The sequence below is a fragment of the Crinia signifera genome, chromosome 1 (genome assembly GCF_055691185.1).
Source record: "Crinia signifera chromosome 1, ASM5569118v1, whole genome shotgun sequence".
Classification (NCBI taxonomy): Eukaryota; Metazoa; Chordata; class Amphibia; order Anura; family Myobatrachidae; genus Crinia; species Crinia signifera.
In genome coordinates, this window is record NC_139217.1 from 108,395,238 (window position 1) to 108,412,132 (window position 16,895).

General features: G+C 47.5%; 1 protein-coding gene across 2 annotated transcripts in view; it reads left to right on the forward strand.

Moving 5' to 3' along the window:
- REELD1 (reeler domain containing 1) overlaps positions 1 to 16,895 on the forward strand; it is a 62,694-nt gene continuing 45,799 nt past the window's right edge. The window contains exon 1 of one of the 2 annotated variants that reach the window (XM_083171229.1): positions 1 to 270. In XM_083171229.1, the coding sequence (XP_083027355.1) occupies positions 259 to 270 (12 nt within the window). In that variant the 5' untranslated portion in view covers positions 1 to 258. The remainder of the gene's footprint in view (positions 271 to 16,895) is intronic. The other variant, XM_083171222.1, reaches the window with a different exon arrangement.

Sequence of the window (16,895 nt, forward strand, 5' to 3'; positions counted from 1 at the left end):
CCCTGAAACACAGATATTAGGTTTTTGTCATCCTTGTTGTGTTCCTGTCACCCTTGAGGAGACTTCCAAACCAAGAATAAGGACAGAAAATAATCAAATTAGGGCTGGCTAGCAACAACAACAGGGCAAGGACTGTGACAGCTGTTGCACACACTATTAGAGAAATCCGTGTGAGGCACCCACTAAAGGATGTCTCTCACTAGGTTAGGAACATATTACTACTACGTGTGTGATTTGGGAACAGCATACTGATTAAACATGCTTCTCGTGGTAAGTGCAGGGACTATGCTATTACTGCCATTTTACACATAATTGGATTTCAGTTAACTTGGAATTGATCTAAAAAGTAGGTATCAACATAAAGGCTCTGTATTTGCTTAGAGATAAATCATTTCTTGAATTGCATTGATAACTTCTCCTTGATATTCAGTCATGCTTGGATATAGTCTCATTCCATTTTTGGGATGAAGAAACTTTTCTTTAATGGCTGCCAAGTTTAGGTTGAACTCGATGGACTAACGTCTTTTTTCAGCCTTAATTAATATGTTACTATGTTACTCTTTGTTCAATTTAACGTAATCCTTCTAATCCAATGTATCTTTATGGGAATGTTGGTATCTAAAAATAAAAGAAGTGTGTTAAAGGGGATACATTTATTCACATGGGACTGTTTTTGGTTTTATTGTTACTATTTATATTTTTTATATAACTCTGTGCATCTGATTACACTGATTTAAGTGTCCAGCTACATGTTCACAGATGTGTGATATGCAGTAGGGATTGCCTTAAGGAGCCCATACACGTTAAAATTATTGCATACAATATTGTATACAATATCGCATCTCATTGCATCTCGGTTTTGCGATGAGATAAGATCTAGTACAAAAAGTATGTGCAGCCCATACTTTTTGTGCTAGATCTCATCTCATCACAAAACTGAGATGCGATGAGATACGATATTGTATACAATATTGTATACAATAATTGTAACGTGTATGGGAACCTTTAGATGTGCTCAATGTGTGCTCAATTAGCACTCTAAATGAATTACTATATTGTATTCCACTGTACGGTATACTCCTGTCGGATCATTAAGTACATAGGTTCATTTAATAATTTGGGATTACTTGCACTCTGTGAAGTTAAGGAAGCCTATAATGTATCTGAATAATCTATAACTTGATTACCAGTTCAGTTTTTATATATTCACATTGATGCATGAATAATAAACTGTATTTTGTAACAAATATTTCTCATCCATTCCCTTATTTGCTTCTAGATATTTTGGGCATTCAATATTATTTAGGGGGAGATTCTCTAAACAAGAAATGCGGTAAAAACCCCGTTATCGGGTTTTTACCGCATTTTGGGATGCTGTAAGCATCCCCCGCCGGGTTAACGCGGCGGGGGGCATCGCCAGAAAAATCTGGCGATGCCCCATAGAAGCCAATGGGCTTCTACCGCATCCCTCCGCCGCCCCGCGCCGACCCCCCGCCGCCCCGCATCGCCCCCTCCCCCCTCACCTGTGTCCGGGCAGCACAGCGCAGTGCTGCCCGGACCTGTGACCTCCTCCCTGCACTGATCCTCTTCTGGGTGCAGGGAGGAGGAGAGCCTGGCGCAGCAGCAGCAGCGCTGGGTGTGTGAGGGAGGGGGGAGCCGCCGGGACCTGCTGGGACCCGGCGACTCCCACCGCAAAGGACAGCTCTTAACGCAAGAGCTGTCCTTTGCCTTAATTATCGCATATGTTACAACATATGCCATAATTAAGTATGCGATGGGCGGCGAAGGGGGGCGAAGATTCTTAGAGAATCTCCCCCTTAATCATTGCATACGGGGCTTATTAATCCGGGATTCCCTACTGTGCAAAGGTGCTCATGAAGGGCAAAAGGAGGGGGAAAAAGTAATCACTAAATCAGCGGGTATGGATCACTAGGTCACCAGCATGTTGGTCGATAGTCATTAGATCAACATGCATTTAGGTCAACGTAAGTCTAGGTTGACATGCAGGAAGGTCGATATGAGTCTAGGTCGACAGTCGGTATTCAATGTACCAACGTTCCAGTGAGGGAAAGTCCACAAATTGTCATAAACGGCCGCGGATTGTCAGAAAACAGCCGTGAATTCCACAATTCACTGCCGTTTTCGACAAAACAGATCCGACTCCACCCTTCAATGCTGTCGTTAATGGCAGCATTGAATAGGTAAGTGCTGATATTTTCCCTGTCGGGAAATATCAGGACAAATAGAATACCTCCATCTATGACTCAGGCCCACTGTGGGAAAATATCAGTAACACATGTACACATATTTGGTTTATGCCCATACCTGGCCTGGGTGGTATCAGATGTAACTGAATATTCTCACTAGCCTTGCAGTGCTTTGTCCTCATTCCTGCAGAGCAAATGAGAAGTTGTATTTGGTGACTGAATGAACTATGACACCTACGCCTCGTAGAGGTTGGTGCCCTGCCGAGGGGTGAAGTACATCCTCCTCTGCTTCCTTGCTGCTTTCTCTTTTAGGCTCGGCAGAAGAGATCAGAGATATAGTTGCGTAATCTTTGGAGGAAAAGGTGTAAAGGGGGGGGGGGGGCAGCAAAACTTTAAGACTCTACATGTGTTGGTTTTTTGTAGATAGAGGTTGGAGAGCAACCTTACAGATGAATAAAATTCATGATGCTGAGAGAAAAATAACCTTGAGGACTCCTTAGCACTCCACAAGTTCAGTTAGGTAGCTCACTGATGTATCCTGGGGAACAAATCACATCTTTGATTTGTGCCTGAACTGAGGAATAAAAAGCATAGCTAATGGAGTGAAGTAAAGCATATGGATATGTGCAGTCTATACGATGTGAATGTGAATTATGTTACAGATAGAGCTGAGAATATGATAAATGTTTAGAGCCATCTGATCATTAAAAAGTCTTCCTTTCCCTTCTCTAAGGTACAGGGGATCTCTAATACAGAACAGTTTTTTGATGTATAAGATAAATTACTTTTTAACTTTGGATGTTGCTGAATAAGTCAAAGAAAGAGGAAAGACTGAAAAATCACTTTATTTGATCAGATGTTTACCATCCACCATCAACATCTGATCAAAAAACTTTCTATGAAAGTGTATTTGTTCAGTAGTAGAGGGCACAGATATGACCCTTGATTACTGTATTGTAGTCTTTGGGGTATGTTCAATGCAGTTTGGCGAGCTGTGGTGGTGAGCAGTGCCGATAGCTCGCCGTCACATCATGCCGGTCAGTGTTCACCTGACCCCCCCCCCCCCTGCACTGTTTTTTTCCATCGAGGTGGAAACGGTGAGTGCGGCAGTCAAAATGGCAAGGCTCGCTGCATTAGAGGCATTAGATGCAAACCTCACTGTTCAGAGGATGGTGAGGAGTCCCCCGGATCGTTGAATAGGGCGAGCGGCCGGTGCGGGGGTTAAATGGCGAGGATGGCTTGTTTTTGGCGATCCTCAACGAAAACTAGCTACCCTCGCCACAGACACCCCTTCACCAGTGGCATTGAATACTGCCCTTTATGACTAGGGAGGATATGTTTCAAAGCTTGGATATATATTGGAGATAGATAAAGTACCAATCAGCCCATAACTGCCAGTTTATGGGAAGTATGTGGGTTTATGGGTGGTATGTGAAAAATTACATTTAGAAGCCGTTTGGTTGGTCATTTTTCTCTGTCCACTTTATTTCCCCCAAGGCTTAGTTCAAAGACAAAAAACTCTATATAATTAATATAATATAATGGGTGCAATTTATTTATTTAGTATTTATTTATTAACAGTTTCTTATATAGCGCACACATATTCTTCAGCGCTTTACAGAGAATATTTGAACATTCACATCAGTCCCTGCCCCAATGCAGCTTACAATCTATATTCCCTACCACATGTATACGCACACTCATTCATTTTAGGGTTAATTTTTGGGGGGGATTTATAATAATAATTATAAATACTAAATAACTCCAAATGTTCTCTAGTCATTTCCAGCTTCTATTGAGTACTGTATATCATTAAAAATATACAAAGATGATACCAATGTTTTATTACTTAAAAGTAAATTTCAATGCACTAAATATTATTACCAGTACATACATCAATGTATCACACATATTAAAATAGTTAGAATTCTCTAACTTTCTATGCAAGTGCTCAATGAATAGAGTGTCTGACTGCAATGCCACAGACAATGGGTTTGGATGTTTGGTATGTTAGCATCTTCATATGTATTAAAGGTCAGTGTGACTGAATAACTAAGAGCTCTGAAATTAGGTTCATGAATGGTGTATAGGTAGAAATAATGGAGGGGTTAGGGGAAGGAAATGTGTAGTTAGGAAATGCCAGGAATTCAAAGAGGAGGGAATCTACAATTGGAAGTAATTAAAACATATAATTGACAAGTGCTGCCAACAGTGCACACTCCACACTACCCTAGTTACTGCCCTGCAACAGGGAAGACACACCAGGAGGAGTAAATCAAATGACTAGGTAGAATTAGGGAATGGTCAAGAGCATGGCAACTACAGTTTAATGCTAAAAATACAAAATTATGCACTTGAATCTCAAAACCCCAAAGTCTAAATATAGTATCAGGGTGCTATAATGCAAACTAAGGAGGTAAGGTATCTATGAGTCACTATTTCAAGTGACTCAAAGGCTCAGAAGTAATATTGCCACTGTCTACCCTGACTAGTTTCTAGTTTTGGATCTGTTTTTTCATGAATACTGCTAAAATCACATAAATGTTTTGTTCCACAAAGAAAGACATGCGGTGCCTGATGCACACTCTATAATATTAAGCTCTGCTATCTCATATAGAGCAATAAATTGAGGTTCTTGGAATATTTGTTGGCCAAGAAATACTAGCCCACCAAACGCATCAAGGTAACCTCGTAAATTTTCTGGTGGGTCCCTATGTCCCTAATACTAAGTTAATGAACCCGGGACGCAGCACCCCAAAAAAGACAGTTAAAGCCAGTCACCACAGGGCAGCACAGCAGTGAATTGCTATGGTATTAGTGAGCAAAGAAAGAAGCAGAAGCTAGGGGTTAAAAAGTGTTACATAAGTGAAAATACTAGAAAGTATAATTAGTGGAAAAATACATAGTGCTAAACAAATGTTATGGTGTGCCACCCCAAGGCAACCCAGCCACGCCAACTAAATGGGAGCCGCACCCCAAATCCATCCCTAAAATTAGCACAAGGTACAATTTTTTGGTACTTGTTTAGTTTCACGGCGGCACTTCCCAGCAGATCATATGTAAATTGTATGCAAATCGCATGCGATATTCACATACGATTTGCATACGATTTACATGCAATTTACATATAATTCAATCTGCGATGAGATTTAACACACTCCCACTATCCACGTCAGCCTGAAGCATGGCGAGCGCAGTGTGCCCCGCGAGGGGACGCGGTACGCACACTTCCGACCTGTTCATACCCCCACTATCCACATCGGCATGGAGTTGATTTTATAAAGTGTGGTGAGCGCAGCGAGCCACCGAGCCCGAAGTGTGGCGAGCCCTGCTTAGAACGAGCCCGAAGCATGGTGAGGGGCTGCGGAATACGTCAAGTAATCCATGTCCCCTCGCGGGGCTCGCTGAGCTTGCCACGCTTTGGGCTCGTTTTCCGCGTCCCCTCGTGGGGCTCGCTGCACTTGGCATGCTTCGGGCTCGGTGGCTCGCTGCGCTCGCCACACTTTATAAAGTCAACTCTGTGCCGATGTGGATAGTGGGGGTATCAACAGGTCGGCAGGACACTTACCGCATGCGCTCGCCACGCTTTGGGCTGATGTGGATAGTGGGGGTGTGCTAAATCGCATTGCGGATTGAATCGTATGCAAATCGCATGCAATATTTGCATACGATTTGCATGCGATTTGCATACGATGCAATCTGCTGGGAAGTGCTGCCGTGAAACTAAACAAGTACCATTATGATGCACTGCACCATTAGACCTTATACTTGATCGGTGTGGCTGCATAGCCCCACAGTACATCCTCTCTATGCAACTACACCTAGAGCTGCCTGCAACCTGTACACCCTTATACTCAATTCCCAGCCAGGTCCTTGTGAAAGCCACTAGAATCTTGTCTTACAATTGAAGCAATCTTACTCACCTGCCCTGAATGCACCCACTTCAATTTACTCCCCTCTGCCAGGTTAGGAGGGAGTTATGCCATGGGCTGCCTGCTCTGCAGCCTTTGGGTGGGGAGGAACTCTGCAGTTGGTGGGTGGGGAGGGGGGTTCCACCGTCTGCCCAATCACTGCTGGCCACAGTGTCTGGGATGCGGCTGCTGAAGAAAAAAAAGTGCAGTGCTTGCATGCTATACTATTTACTATATATTAGTATTATTTATGTACATAAAGATTTTTTTTTAAAAAATGCTTATGTGATGTGAATGCAGTGGGGGTACAGCACACACAAAATGTACCATAAAAATATATAGTATAATAGTATTATTTATTTAGTTACTACTTACTGACCACTAACACAGCACACTGCTTACTCACAGTGCTTACATTAATGTGAACACAGTGGGAAACAGCCTGCAAAGACACAGTGCTTATATTTAATTAGTGCTCAGCATCAGTGTGACACCTAGGCCCTTATTCAGATATGATCGCAGTACAAATTTGTTCTCAAAATGGGCAAAACCATGTGCACTGCAGGTGGGGCAGATGTAACATGTGGAGAGAGAGTTACATTTGGGTGGGGTGTTTTGAAACTGAAATCTAAACTGCAGTGTAAAAATAATGCAGCCAGTATTTACCCTGCACAGAAACAAAATAACTCACACAAATCTAACTCTCTCTGCACATGTTAAGTCTGCCCCCACCTGGAGGGCACATGGTTTTGCCCATTTTGGGAATGACTTTGTACTGCGATCAGATCTGAATAAGGGCCCTAGTGGGTTGCAAATGTCTTCTCTTTAATATATTTAATTAGCATTTATGTAGCTGGCATTTATTGATACAGAAATAGTATTCTTTTGATTGTAACATAAATTAATTTCACCAGTGTACAGTATTTTTTAGATATTATTGTTAGATTTATATTTTATTTCTAATGGGAAGTTTTGATTTTTGTTATGCATATTACTTGCCAAGTAGAAAAAAATGATTTGAAGAAGAAATTGCTTTTGGGGAATTATACTTTCCGTAAATGTGTGTAATAAATCTACAAGTCAATGCTATAGAATTCCCTGTGCACTATTTGGCCTTTACAAAGCAAACAAACAAAAGGAAATTGCCTGCAATGATTGTACTCGGGGAAATTCATGGTCAACGTGACCAGGAGTGTGGTCATGTTCCCAGTCAGCGCTGCCAGAGTCTCATTGTGTCAAACTGTCTTACCTGGTTGTTATAACAAATGTTCTGCTAAATCATAGCATATGTGTGCTGTGTAATTATACATAGCCATCTAATTCCTGCTGATGAATAACTACAGTCTTGTTATTGTTCCTCTTTTTGCCTGAACATTTTAATTTAGTACGTACATGCAGAGGTGTAGCTCTGGGAGGCAATGGAGTCATCTGCTGCCAGGCTCCTGCTCCCAAGGGGCACCTCTCCTCCCCTGCAAGTTTGAGTCAGTTAATTGAATGCCATTGATTTAGCTTCTGTGGTTGAATTACTCTCCTAGCAGGATAATAGGCATCACACTCTTTTTATTATGAACATACTGTATTTTTGCAAGTGTTACACCCAGTATTAGAACCCATGACCTGTTCTACTAGAAGAAGCTACCTCACTGATGGAGCTATGTACTCCTGCATAGGAGGCATGCGGTTCTAGCTATATGACGTTACTACACTACAGAGCTCTGCCTAATAGCAATTGTTTTGAACTAATAATTATAGATAGTCGGAATCTCACACTTAGGGCCTGATTCTGGTTGACTCGTATGCGAGTGGATGTTTTATGAAAACACACCCCCTCGCATGTGCCCGCAGCAGGAGAAATCATTCGATGGTTGACGATCATCAAATGATTTCTCCTGGTGCCCGCAAATATGTCAGTGGAGACTGACATATTTGCGGGCACCAGAACGAAGACAGGGCGGGCGGCTGACATCATGGGATGTCAGCCGCCCGCCCCTGGCATGGGAACGCCCAGCGTCATGGGGAGGCCCATGAAACATTGGGCATTCCCATGTCCCAGTGCTGTCTCTGCCCCTCCTTTCCCTCCCCACTGTGAATGCCCCAGCAACAATGTAAATCACAGAGGCGACTCGCAGTCGGTGTTTGCACATGCACACAAATGCGCAAACCCCGACCATCGGGGGAGGGGCCGATTTTGGTTCACTGCGAGTGACTCAGAATTGGCCCCTTACTGTGCAGGAGCACCAAGGCACGTGCCAAGGAATCTCTCTAACAACCTTAAGTGGACACAACATAATCACAGCAAATGTCTGGTGCCACATACCCACTCTCCCACCTGGCCCCACCCCTGCTTCCCCTAATCACGGCGGCCACCCTGTCTTTTTTTTTTTACTGGATCCGCCTCTGATTCTGACTGCTCTCTGCCCGCTGGGACCTGCATTCTTAAAACTAACGGGGTAAAAAGTTGCTGCTGATACCACAGGGTTATAATTCTATGCAGTTAATTACCGTAATGGACTGTCTAAATTGGATTCTAGATGTTCAGAAATGAACAATCCCGAAATGCTGCCATTTATAACAAAAAGACTTCTAGGTAATATGTTTGTTTTTACACAAGAAGGCGTGCTAATTTTATAGTGACAAATATAACACATAAATGCATACTTTTCTAATTGTTCTAAAGTTATTGAATGGAAAAAGAATGATTAAGGTTTAATGAACATTGTGCTAACTTTACTATCACTGTAGGGTCACATCTCCAAATTAAGCCCAAATTTAAGTTATTTCTTAAATGAGAAAAATAAAGAAGAACCTGTCGGAGACGCGAGTGGCGTGCTACTGTGCACAATTCTAGATATTTTATCATGAAAACATCACTGAGGGCCAGATGTATCAAGCTTCAAAAAGGGATAAAGTGGAGAGTAATAAACAACCAATCAGCTGCTACCTGTCATTTTTCAAACCCAGCCCGTAACATGGCATTTAGGGACTGCGAGCGGGCATGGTGAACTGATAATTTGTCGGCTGCTTGCACACAAATACAGATTACTAAGAAAAGTATTCACATATACTGAGTTTAGCTTAATATTCAGTTTGTTTATCTCAGAAAGATCACAAGATCTGTAGTTGTTAGTGTATAATGAAAAATCAATTGTGAAATAGCCCATCCCAGTGGGACCCCCATGCTAATTGTTGAACATTAGACGAGTACTTCCCCAACCTTACATACTGCTCCCTATTCAAAAATATAAATTAAATCCAGGAATTTGTAGCTACTGGGACCCCTAAGCTCAACAACTTAGAGTAGAGAATGCCTGGGACAATTGTGTTAATGACCGAACTGAAGAGCAAAGAGGACCATCACGTATGGCCAACGCACATACAGATGTTGCAAAATGTAATGCATTTGTGGTGGCCGGTGCACGAAGGGAGAGATATTCCCTTACCTTGCGTCTTCGGGGTGGTTCAGGTTCGTCGAGCTTCCGGTTCACAGGAGGTAGACGCTTCAATGAAAGGGACACTAGTTGACAGAATAACTCAGGTTTATTTCAAGAACAAGGACAACCGCTGCCACTGACCCTCACGGCACCGCAGCACTTGGGATTTAAGGCACACTAACAAGTTACAACAGTTATGAATATGAACTGGCACGATTAGCATTTACCGAATAGAACAATAAGGTGTGACAACCTAATCACACCACGCATGAGCCCACTAGGGCCTACCGATTCCACGTGTCAAAGGTACCGCGACGGTGTCCGGGGTCAAACACCCCCGCTTTGTGGTTACTACTGGGTCAACAAGTCGGCACGGTACCATTAACACTGGGACCACCTCCGACCTATACACATCTCAAACCATACATAGATATACCACAACAATAGACATAACAATAGGCAATAACTGGATTAACTAATGCACCAATACTGGCCCCCAGTGAGCTACCTAAGGTGACGTCACCTGGAATGGACCTTAGTCCCGAACAACCTGTGCACAGGGGGTGTGGGGAAATGTCAATTCTCCCAGGTGTGTCCGGTATAACAACAGTTCCGTGATCCTTTAGGTAAAAGGGACTGTTAGCAAGAAGGATGATGTCCCTGGGTTAGCCACAAGATGGCGCTGTCCTCCTACAAACGGGGGCTCAATGAATACAGATGCCCTTAGACGGAATGGAGGCCGTTACGCGGGCGACAGGCCCATGCGGGGAGCCCTGTGGGTAGGGTGACGTTCAGTTGTTACTGGCTCCCCGGGAACTGATGCAGGGAAGGGTCGGGATGGCGCTGGTAGACAGGGGCATGGCTGGGTGCGGTGTAAGGCAGGGATTCAGTACCTGATGCCTGGATACAGTTGCAGGCTCCTGCCCGTCCCGACATCTGGCTCCAAGAGGCTCCGGTCCTCGCATGGGGTCTCTCGCTCCGGCGGGGCACACTAGTGGGGGCGCTGCAGCCGCAGCGTTGCCGCACTCAGTGGCTCTCCGCCTCGCTGGGCTGGTGCTGACAGGACAGGTGTGGGCGCCTTCTTCTTCTCTGGCGTCTTCCTATGTGACGCGCGGGGTGAGACCCGCCGCACACACTCTGCTGTGACGTGCGGCAGTTGGCTCCGGGGCTCCCTGCGTCCTCTCTCTCCCCTGGAGGTCGGCGGGGGTCACGCTGCTGCAGCCGCTTCTCTCCTTCTCGCCGTTGGCTCCGGGGCTCCCTGCGCTCTCTCTCTCCCCTGGAGGTCGGCGGGGGTCACGCTGCTGCAGCCGCTTCTCTTTCTTTGGGCTGCGCACGGCTCAGGTCAGTCACCACCCCGTTCACCACTCGCCTCCTTCCACGTGAGTCCTTTACTTCTCTCCTGCCCCGCACTTCCTCCTTCCTCACGCCACTCGGGTCCACCTTTTCCTGGCTAACCGCCAATCCTAGTTCTCTGCCTCCCCTGCCAATCACTCCTGGGCGCGAAGCCCTAGGAGCACAATTAACCCCTGTTGTGCTGGTTTGGGGAACAGTAATTTAGTGGGGCGTTGGGGCACCACATTCACCCTCGCTTTTCAGATGCGTGTCCCCGCGCATCACAACTTAGCGGATAATCGTCCCCTTTTTTTTTGTTCAAATCTCGTTTATAACGATAACAATGACAGTGTTTTCAGTTTACAATACATACAACAGGTTATGGAAGGGCATCTAATCCTGGTACCGCCGGGGAAGTGTACCCCGAGTACTCCTTTCGGATCGCCTTAGCTCGGGGGCCACCTCCTCAGCCGCGCGAGGCGCGATTAATTCAACTGGCGGCCTAGGCTGGGCTTGCTGTGGCATAATGGACCAGCCCACCATCATCAATAGCTCGAGAGGGTCAGTGGGCAGCGGAGGCGAGAGTACCGCTTCACCCTTCGGCTCTTCATCCCCATCATCCTTTGGTGCTTCCTTTAGCTTTTGGTCCGGTCTTGGGCGGAGCCTGCGCTGACTTCTGTGGGCCGATGCTGGAGGGGCACCGTCGAACTTCGAGGTCTGGCCACCAGCCACTATAAACATGGGTTCGGCTGCGTGCGAGTTCAGCCCCCACTTGGGGTTCGTTTCGGTATGTGGCCGCTTCTTCCTCATTGGCTCACTCTGTACTCGAACCGGAGAGCTCTGTTGGCCCCATCTGTACGCTTTCCCATTACTTCTTCCTACCCCATCTTCTGTTTCTTCGGGGTACACACCACCCCATCGGGGTGGAACTTTTGGGGGGTAGTACCGTGGATGACTTCTGTGGCTCGGGTAATTCCAACGGCGCTCTCTTCTTGCGGCATATTGGGTACCTCTGACTGGAACGCCACCAGGGCCAGTGACGTCGGCTGCCCGGAGGCCCTTTCTTCCCCTGATGATGTCGAATTCCACCGGCTCTCCGGCCCCAAGACTTCGATAGGAATCTGTTGCATTTTTCTTTTCGATAGCTGTGAAGTGGACGAAGATATCCTTTGCTGCGTCAGCACAATTAATGAAACCGTATCCCCGTTGTACGTGAAACCAAACCACTCTTCCCTGGTTCTTCATGCGGGTTGGAGGGTGACGATCCGGGGTGGCAGGTAACTCGCTTGCACCTATATAGCATTGTCTGCCGAAACAAGCCTGCCCATCTTCGGGAGCTGGACCTACGCTTCCTGGCCTCCCCGAGGCTCGGCCCTTGACCTCGGGGCATTGGTGTTTAAAGCTTCGTCCTGGTCGCAACCTCTCTCTGTGCTTCCGACCTCCTGGCTTCGGTAGTACGTCGGACGTCCCTGCCCATCCAACCGGTCGGGAGGCTGCCGCTCATACTCTCGGGGCGGTTCCCACCTTCTTCGGGCCGGACTTTGTCTTTCGGTTCTCCATCTCGGTTCTGCATAGCTCGGTGTCGGTGCGCTTGCCATCCGACGCATTTCTCTCTGCATCTCCGCCATTCCTACGGCTAACCCCTCCATCTGTTTCTGGAGTGTCTGCATCGCGTCCTTGTCGGGCTGTTGGCCACCCTGTACCGCCAAGTCGTGGGGTTGTCTCGCCTTTTCTGTACCGCTGGCGGTGGCTCCTGTTGATTTCGCCCCTTCCCTGGAGCCAATCAGTTCCGGGTATTCCTCCTCCCTTCCTTTGGGGTTGCCGACAATGGCGAGGGCAGCCGTCTTAAAGTCGCGGAAGGTCTTGCCCAGCATTTGCGACTTCAGCAATCGCAGTTGAACCCTAACGTTTTCTTGGGATGCTCCTTCAACGAATTGGATCGTTAGGGCCTCGTCCGCATTCCGCACTTCCTGCGGGTCCACTGCCATGATGGCCTTTAGTGTTTCCTGCAGACTCAGGGCATAGTCCCGTAGAGACTCATTTGGCCGCTGCTTGCGGGCATACAACTTCATCTTGAGCTCGGGGATGGTTGTGGTTTCAAATGTGGCGAAGATTTTCTTCAGCATGTCCGGGGCACTTTTTCTTTCTGCCAACGGCCATGAAGCCACTTCTCTACGTGCCGACCCCGTTAGTTGTCCCATGAGGATTTCCACTTTCTGCTGCTCACTAGGCTGGTACATCCGATATGTGGATTCGAGGTTGTGCTTGAAGTCTGCGAACGAGGTCTTTGGCAGCTGATCATCATCTCCGCTGTAGGTCGGGAGCCACGGGGCCCCGAAATAGTATGGCAGGGTTATGGCCGCAGGCGGTGTTGCATCCTCTGCGTCCTGTTCTTGATTCTGTGGGTTTGGCGGCTGTGCCGCCCCTCCGCCTTGTTGCTGCTCCATCTTTCACCGAGTTGTCGCTCTCCTGATGCACCCGGATCCTGTTCGTGACGCCAAAAGAGATGTGGTGGCCGGTGCACGAAGGGAGAGATATTCCCTTACCTTGCGTCTTCGGGGTGGTTCAGGTTCGTCGAGCTTCCGGTTCACAGGAGGTAGACGCTTCAATGAAAGGGACACTAGTTGACAGAATAACTCAGGTTTATTTCAAGAACAAGGACAACCGCTGCCACTGACCCTCACGGCACCGCAGCACTTGGGATTTAAGGCACACTAACAAGTTACAACAGTTATGAATATGAACTGGCACGATTAGCATTTACCGAATAGAACAATAAGGTGTGACAACCTAATCACACCACGCATGAGCCCACTAGGGCCTACCGATTCCACGTGTCAAAGGTACCGCGACGGTGTCCGGGGTCAAACACCCCCGCTTTGTGGTTACTACTGGGTCAACAAGTCGGCACGGTACCATTAACACTGGGACCACCTCCGACCTATACACATCTCAAACCATACATAGATATACCACAACAATAGACATAACAATAGGCAATAACTGGATTAACTAATGCACCAATACTGGCCCCCAGTGAGCTACCTAAGGTGACGTCACCTGGAATGGACCTTAGTCCCGAACAACCTGTGCACAGGGGGTGTGGGGAAATGTCAATTCTCCCAGGTGTGTCCGGTATAACAACAGTTCCGTGATCCTTTAGGTAAAAGGGACTGTTAGCAAGAAGGATGATGTCCCTGGGTTAGCCACAAGATGGCGCTGTCCTCCTACAAACGGGGGCTCAATGAATACAGATGCCCTTAGACGGAATGGAGGCCGTTACGCGGGCGACAGGCCCATGCGGGGAGCCCTGTGGGTAGGGTGACGTTCAGTTGTTACTGGCTCCCCGGGAACTGATGCAGGGAAGGGTCGGGATGGCGCTGGTAGACAGGGGCATGGCTGAGTGCGGTGTAAGGCAGGGATTCAGTACCTGATGCCTGGATACAGTTGCAGGCTCCTGCCCGTCCCGACATCTGGCTCCAAGAGGCTCCGGTCCTCGCATGGGGTCTCTCGCTCCGGCGGGGCACACTAGTGGGGGCGCTGCAGCCGCAGCGTTGCCGCACTCAGTGGCTCTCCGCCTCGCTGGGCTGGTGCTGACAGGACAGGTGTGGGCGCCTTCTTCTTCTCTGGCGTCTTCCTATGTGACGCGCGGGGTGAGACCCGCCGCACACACTCTGCTGTGACGTGCGGCAGTTGGCTCCGGGGCTCCCTGCGTCCTCTCTCTCCCCTGGAGGTCGGCGGGGGTCACGCTGCTGCAGCCGCTTCTCTCCTTCTCGCCGTTGGCTCCGGGGCTCCCTGCGCTCTCTCTCTCCCCTGGAGGTCGGCGGGGGTCACGCTGCTGCAGCCGCTTCTCTTTCTTTGGGCTGCGCACGGCTCAGGTCAGTCACCACCCCGTTCACCACTCGCCTCCTTCCACGTGAGTCCTTTACTTCTCTCCTGCCCCGCACTTCCTCCTTCCTCACGCCACTCGGGTCCACCTTTTCCTGGCTAACCGCCAATCCTAGTTCTCTGCCTCCCCTGCCAATCACTCCTGGGCGCGAAGCCCTAGGAGCACAATTAACCCCTGTTGTGCTGGTTTGGGGAACAGTAATTTAGTGGGGCGTTGGGGCACCACACATTCCCATATTGATTGCATCTTCTACTGATCTTTTCCATCTGTAGGTAAACTGCAGGGGATCCAGGAGGAGACGTACAGTGGATGTAAGTGAGTTAAGTAGTTGAGTGCAAGACAGTGATGTTTAAATATGTTAGATATCATACCACCCAACTGTCCCCGTTCCACCAGGACAAGTCCTGTTAATAGGACATTGACCCGCTGTCCCACCCATGGACCGAGGTGTCCTGTGGGTGGGGGAGAGGGTACAGTTGGGGGAGCATGTGATCACCGCTGCCCTGCTCAAAGCCAGTTATCACTGAGGCATTTATCAGTGCAGGAAGGAGAACCGGGGGGTTACTCAGCTGCTCAGGGAGTGCTGGGCACACCCCCAAAATGATGAAAATGGTGGCTGTGGCTATCTGCCATGCCTGCTCCATCCTAGGACCCACCCCTTATTTGGGTGTGGCAAGTCCCTTTTGCAGGGCAACAAAAGACATATGTATATGTCTACACGCACACACATACAATCATGAAGTTTTAATTAGAATGCAAAAATTATAAATTTCAACAATTTATTGATTTTTATTTAAAACTTAACATAACATGTTTCAAAAATAACAAAACAAAATTGTAAGAAAAAATGTAAGCTTTAAATCAATGATGCTGTCAACATGTTCTTGGAGACTGTCCAGCAATACATTGATTTCTGTGAGCTCCCTGGCCAGGGACTCCTGGAGCTGCCTCCTCCTGATAAGATCAGCAGCTATAAAAAAAACAAATCAACCCACCATTACTGCAGACATAAAATAAACCATACTTACGTTTTGGTGTGTCAATTTCAATATACGGTATATATAACATTTTTCACACATTAAATGCAATGTCAAGTTAAAGACATCTATACAGTATGCTGTGTTGTACTTCAAGTAGAGATGAGCGGTTCAGATTCTGAGGAATCCAAACAGCGCCCCCCAAGCCTGCCGCGAGCCGCGTTAGCGAGTTTCCAGATTTGCTCGGAGAACCGAGCGTGACCTAGCGCCCTAATCTCGCGCTGGATTCACGCAAGATGCCAAGTCTTTGTAGGCTCAGTGTCTCGAGGATTTGGCACCATTTCCTTGCAGTGGGGGTGGGGGGGGATGTTGTTTTGTAGAGACCTAATACATATTACTACTTGTGCAAAGTTGTGCAGGGGGTATGCAGCATGCAGGGAGTTTGTGAAGGAGAGTTGGTTTGTGCATGGGGTTTGTGCAGGGGGATACTTTGTGCAGGGGGTTTGTGGTGTGCAGGGGATTTGCTGCTTTGTGCAGGGGGTTTGTGGTGTGCAGGGGGTTTGTGCAGGGGGTTTGTGGTGTGCAGGGTCTTTGCTGCTTTGTGCAGGGGGTTTGTGGCGTGCAGGGGGTTTGTGTAGGGGGTTTGGTTTGTGCAGGGGGTTTGGTTTGTGCATGGGGTTTGGTTTGTGGCGTGCAGGGGGTTTGGTTTTTGCAGGGGGTTTGCTGCTGTTTGCTGCTTTGTGGCATGCAGGGGTTTTGGTAACTGGTTTGTGCAGGGGGGTTGCTGCTTTGTGCAGGGGGTTTGTACAGGCTGTGTCAGTGTACTAGTCTTGTTAGGCAGGCTGTGTCAGTCAGTGTGTCAGTGCGCAGAGGGCAGTGGCTGTCAGTCAGTGTAGTGGGGTACAGTACACAGGCAGTCAGTCAGCTTTTCATTTTTGTTTACATTGTGGTGTGTGTGTGTGTGTGTGTGTGTGTGTGTGTGTGTGTGTGGTGTGCTGCACTGCACCTCAATACACCATACTGATACTGTCAGAAGTTACATGTGTTCAGCCTCCACTTGGACAAGCTGCACATAAAAAAATTAAAACCAAAATATAATTTTGCTCTTCTTTATTGTTTATGTGTACTGCACCCCAATACACCCTACT